General features: G+C 42.7%; 1 protein-coding gene across 1 annotated transcript in view; it reads left to right on the forward strand.

Moving 5' to 3' along the window:
• Positions 1–272: 272 nt before the first annotated feature.
• LOC133134445 (serine protease HTRA2, mitochondrial-like) overlaps positions 273–5,917 on the forward strand; it is a 17,312-nt gene continuing 11,667 nt past the window's right edge. Inside the window, exons 1-2 of the mRNA XM_061250643.1 lie at positions 273–282; positions 500–563. Of these exons, the coding sequence (XP_061106627.1) occupies positions 273–282; positions 500–563 (74 nt within the window). The remainder of the gene's footprint in view (positions 283–499; positions 564–5,917) is intronic.

A 5,917-nucleotide genomic window follows, 5' to 3' on the forward strand; every position in this document is an offset into this window, starting at 1 on the left:
GCATAGGATTAAGTTTTATGTTGCAGTTCCAGTGATAATTATCCCATAATATAGCAGTTCAGATCTAGAAATAACCTAGATTATAGATTTTCTTTCTTTTTCTGTGTGTTGGTAGATAGTGATGAGATATAGAACTCCTGACAATTGAACTTCATACTTTTGTTTTGCCAGTAGAGTCATTTGAAGTTTGCTATGTGTCGCTATGGAAAACATGTCGCAAATCGTGATATTTAGATATTAGGGTTTCTGCTCTTTCTATTTTCAGCTCAGAAATGGCAGGAAGTAAGCTCATTTGTGAAACCTAGTGATATTGTGAGTGGTTGGAGAAAGTACTTGCTGACACTGTGGCCCGCATGTCCTCGAGTTGAGTAGTTCTGCTATGAAAAAATGGATGTCCCACCACTAGGGGGCCACAGTGGATAGGGTTAAAGATAATTATCTGCCCCATGAGAGGAGTCAAAAATTTTTTGTCTTTCCTCCCCACCCCAACACCCCTTAGAATCTCACTTGGGAGAGTCTGAAACAAAGCGACGGTACATTGGGGTGATGATGCTGACACTTACACCATATATATATATATATATATATATATATATAGAGATATAGAGAGGGTGGCACTGCCGCCTCACAGCAAGGAGGTCTTGGGTTCGAATCCCCATCGGCCAGGGCCTCTCTGTGCGGAGTTTGCATGTTCTCCCCATGTCTGCGTGGGTTTCCTCCGGGTACTCCGGTTTTCTCCCACAGTCCAAAGACATGCAGGTTCGGCTGATTGGAGAGTCTAAATTGCCCGTAGGTATGAATGTGTGAGTGAATGGTGTGTGTGCCCTGCGATGGACTGGCGACCTGTCCAGGGTGTATTCCTGCCTTTCGCCCAATGTATGCTGGGATAGGCTCCAGCCCCCCTGCGACCCTGTTCAGGATAAGCGGGTTAAGATAATGGATGGATGGATGGATGGAGGGATGGATGGATGGATGGATGGAGGGAGTGAGGGAGAGGGAGAGGGAGAGAGAGTTTGGCAGCAAATATAATGCGCTCCTGAAATAATTACACTTTTATGGTGTTTTCACATTGAAATATCTTGACTATAATCCAGAACATACACAATGATACGGAGAGGAAAACGAGAGGCCGCTTAAAGAAAAAACAACGGAGTTTCTCTCGGATAAAAATGCTGACAAAACTGCGGTGATAAGCACCGAAGCAAGCCGAGGAACGGACACCGTTGCTAACGACGCTAACGGCTAACGCTAACGAACAGCGAGAGGAACAGAAATATCAGAAACAGAAATATCGTGAACAACGGTGCGGTGAAATAAGGACACTGTACAGAAAAGTAACGAACTACCTTTATAAATTATAATAACATTATAATTGTGGCAATTATTATCCAATATCAATATCCATATAATATAAAAAAAGTTAGTATTTTTTTCAAGAGTTGCCATGGATACCAGCTTGTTTGGCAGCAAATATGATGCGCTCCTGAAATAATTACGCTTTTATGGTGTTTTCACATTGAAATATCCTGACTATAACGAACGAACTACCTTTATAAATTATAATAACATCAAATGTCCATCAATATGACAACAACGAAGCAGAACCGAGATGATACAACTGTAGCAGAGTACACATCGCTACATATTGACGGCTGCGAAATCCAATTCCCAAAGGAAGTCACGTCACTGAAAGCCAGAAAGGCTTTCAAAATAAAAGCCCTTAAAGAACTTCCAGAGACAATAGTTGCAGACTTCGCCAATAAGGACAACTGCAGAGTAAAATGCAACTTGATATTTTTCACGCACCAACCCGCTGCCTGGCACGCAACATTATGTGAAACATTTACTCGCATAAAAAAAAATGGGATTAGTAAAGGCAGACAAATTACTGCTTATGAAGACGCAGCCTTTACAAATCCCAACATAACTATTAACTTATATCATAACGGCACTGTTATGATTCAAGGATCGGAAAACAGTCTGGACAACTTTCAGAACAGTTTTCAGACAATGAAAGTGGCAGCATCAAGGAAGAAAACCACCCCTCCTCAGCCAGAGCCCCAGAACCTCCCACCCATCGCCTACAGTCACCCGCTGACTCCATCCCCTGAACGTACCCCCAAACTCTCTAACAGCCTCAGGGGGCTGAAAGAGGGGCTCTCCATCCTGGAGCGAGATTTCGTGGACTTCAGGGAGAGAACACTGATCAGCCTTCACCAGCGAACCAGTGACAACAAGGAGCCAGCGGACGAGATATGTTCCCTGGTACGACAACAAAGGGATGAAATTAGGGAACTCCAACAGGCCATGAGGGAACTCGAGGAGGACAACCAATCCCTGAGGACAGCACTGCAGAGAGTATCAGAGGAGCTCGCCATGCTCACCCAGTCCAGCCCAACACTGATGATGCTGCACAGAGAGACCCAGCGGAGAAATGAAGACCCTTGCAGCGTTCACCCCCCTCACCCCCTCACCCCACCTAACCTTTCCACACCTCCTGCCCCTCCCCCCCCTGTCCCTCCTCACCCTTCTATTCCCCCCACCCCTCCCATACCCTCTCTCTCCCTCACCCCACCTAACCTTTCCACACCTCCTGCCCCTCCACCCCCTGTCCCTCCTCATCCTCCTACCCTTCCAAAACCCTTACCAACACATGCACACACCACTGACTCACACACATACACTGATTCCCACCGCACTGACAAACCTGGACCCAGCACACACCCATCACCCAGCACAGAGAGAAAAAACACAGAAATTATATTTCTGTGTGACTCTAATGGAAAGCACATTAGCCTGAAACGTCTCTTCCCAGGCAGACCATCAACACAGATCTGGAGCCCCACCTCATCCAAGGCCATGGAGCAGCTGTCCAGTCAGAACTTCCAGGGTGTTAAACACATCCTGATCCACACTGGAACCAACGACCTGACTGGACACAACAAAGACGTACCCCGCATGCTGAAAGAGGTGGCTATGAAAGCCACCACAGAGTTCCCCACAGCAAGGGTAACTATATCTGCTCTGCTGCCCAGAAGAGACATGCCCCAGCATGTTATTAACAACATCAACGCTGATATAGTTAGAAAATGTGCACAGTTACCAAACGTACATGTGGCACTTCATGGGCAGATATTATACCAACACCTCTACGACCGCCTGCACCTCAACCAGAGGGGTGTGAGACTGTTCGCAAAGAACATTAAGGACACAGCCTTAAACCGGGACACATCCACCCCTCGCATCAGGACCACAAACAGTCAGGCTAACCTCACCAGGAACACCTGTAAATGGTAGCCCAAGCCTTTCCAGAGGCCACAAACCCACCACACCACAGTATGCTCCACCCCTCCAGGCTCCTCAGTATGCTCCACCCCTCCAGGCTCCTCAGTATGCTCCACCCCTCCAGGCTCCTCAGAGACATGACAACTGGTGGCAGCAGCAGCAGACGCCTCAGCCACCACCCCAGAGAGATAGCTATGCCACGGTAGCTGCAAGGGCAGCCTCCACCTGCTCATGTAAACCCAAATCAGATAAGAAACCTGATTACCTTACTCTGTACTCAATTATTGAGTTAAAGGAACATTTAATTGATGTATGGTTGGTGTATGATATTTTGGATTGTAGACCAGATGTTTCTTAGTGAAACACTTTTCCTGTAAAAATAAGAAAATGGCATCATTCTCAATTAGTAGCTGGAACATTCAGGGCTTGTACTCTTCAACTTTTAGTTTAAAATCAACAAACCCTGAATTTGTAAATAGTGTAAAAAATACAGATATAATTATTTTGAATGAAACATGGAATCAAAAAAATATACACTAGTTGTCCAAACAATTATATTGAACTTAGCATACCCTCTGTAAAACATGCCCATGTTAAGAATGGCAGAGACTCAGGTGGTATCTTGGTATGGTATAAAGGGGAACACAAAGACTGCATCTCACCAATCAAAAAAGGGAAAAACCACATGTGGATTAAAATTGACACAAGTATATTAGAAAACAACAGGGATGTTTATCTATGTGCAGTTTATATCCCACCTTCTAATTCCCCCTACTATGTGGAGGAGGACTTTAAGGAACTCCAAAAAGAAATAAGCCATTTCCAGACTGTAGGTTCTATCCTAATATGTGGTGATCTAAATGCCAGAACTGGTAGAGAGCCAGATTTCATTGACATGGAGGGAAGCAGACATATATTTAGACAAAACCCTTTGTACCAGACCTACATAACCACACTGAGACAAAGTTATGACAGTGTGGTAAACAAAAGCGGCAAGCAGGTACTCCAGATGTGCAAAGGCCTGGGTCTATACATTGTTAACGGCAGGATCAGAGGGGACTCTCTGGGTAGATTCACTTACTGCTGTGTGCTAGGTAGTAGCGTGGTGGACTATTCCATTACTGACATAGAACAAGGATATATCAATGCATTTGTAGTCTTGCCACAACTTCCTATATCAGACCACAGCCAAACAATTTTGTATTTGAAAAAGTCAGTGACACACACTGAAAAACCAAACATACAACCCAACCTTTTTCCTCTCCCGAGGACATACAGATGGTCAGAACACAGCAATAATGATTATACTGCAGCATTATGCATTATGTGATGAAATTCATTACATGGTGGATACATTTTTGACCACACAATATCAGCCTAATAGAAAAGACATGAATTTGGCCACACATGATTTGAACAACATATTTATACAATTGGCAAAAAAATCTAAACTAAAAATATCAAGAAGTAGAAAAACAAGCACAAAGCAAAAGGAGAAATGGTTTGACAGAGAATGTGCTTCATCAAAAAAGAACTTAAGAAAGCTGTCAAACAAAAAACATAGAAACCCCAATGACCAAGTGGGACGCCTCAAATACTTTCAGGCTCTAAAACAATATAAAAAACAACTCAATGTGAAAAATTCACAATATATGGAGAGTGAACTAACCAAAATTGAAAAGGCTGTAAATCAAAATTCCTTCTGGCAGCTATGGAAAAAAATGAATACAACTCCCCAAACAGAGACTAGTCCAATTAAAAACGGCAATATCTGGAAAAAATACTTTGAAGATCTTTATAAGAATCCAGAGAGCCAAGGTTTAACTTCTAATCAGACCTTAACCATTGAAAAACTAAAAATATTGGAAACCACAATAAAAGATAATCAATGTGCTCTTGACTATCTCATTAGCATTCAAGAACTACAACAAAAACTCAAAGCTCTAAAAAATGGAAAGGCCTGTGGAATTGACAGCATCAATTCAGAAATGCTGAAACACAGCAGTCCTAAACTTCAATTGGCTATCCTAAAGCTCTTCAACCTAGTGCTGAAAACTGGAAGCTTCCCTGGGATTTGGAATAAAGGTCTCATAACTCCCATTTTTAAAAGCGGAGACAAACTTGACCCCAGCAATTACAGAGGGATCTGTGTTAATAGTAATCTTGGAAAGGTCTTCTGTAGCATATTCAATTCTAGATTATCGACATACCTAATTGAACGCAATGCACTATCAAAAAGTCAGATCGGCTTCTTACCCAAACACCAAACATCAGACCACATTTACACTCTACACACACTTATTAAGAATCATGTCCACACAAAAAACAAAGGAAAGATATTTGCCTGCTTTGTAGATCTAAAAAAGGCTTTTGATTCAATTTGGCACAATGGATTACTTTTTCAACTCCTTCAAAGCGGCATAGGTGGAAAAGTATATGACCTAATTAAATCCAAATATTCTGAAAATGAATGCTCTGTGAAAATTGGAAACAGCAAAACAGAGTATTTCAATCAAGGGAGAGGAGTTCATCAGGGCTGCAGCCTCTAACCTACCCTATTCAATATTTACATCAACAAACTGGCTACTACACTCGAACAATCTCCGAGTCCTGGACTAGAATTACAAGGAAA

Source organism: Conger conger, chromosome 8 (assembly GCF_963514075.1).
Source record: "Conger conger chromosome 8, fConCon1.1, whole genome shotgun sequence".
Lineage (NCBI taxonomy): Eukaryota > Metazoa > Chordata > Actinopteri > Anguilliformes > Congridae > Conger > Conger conger.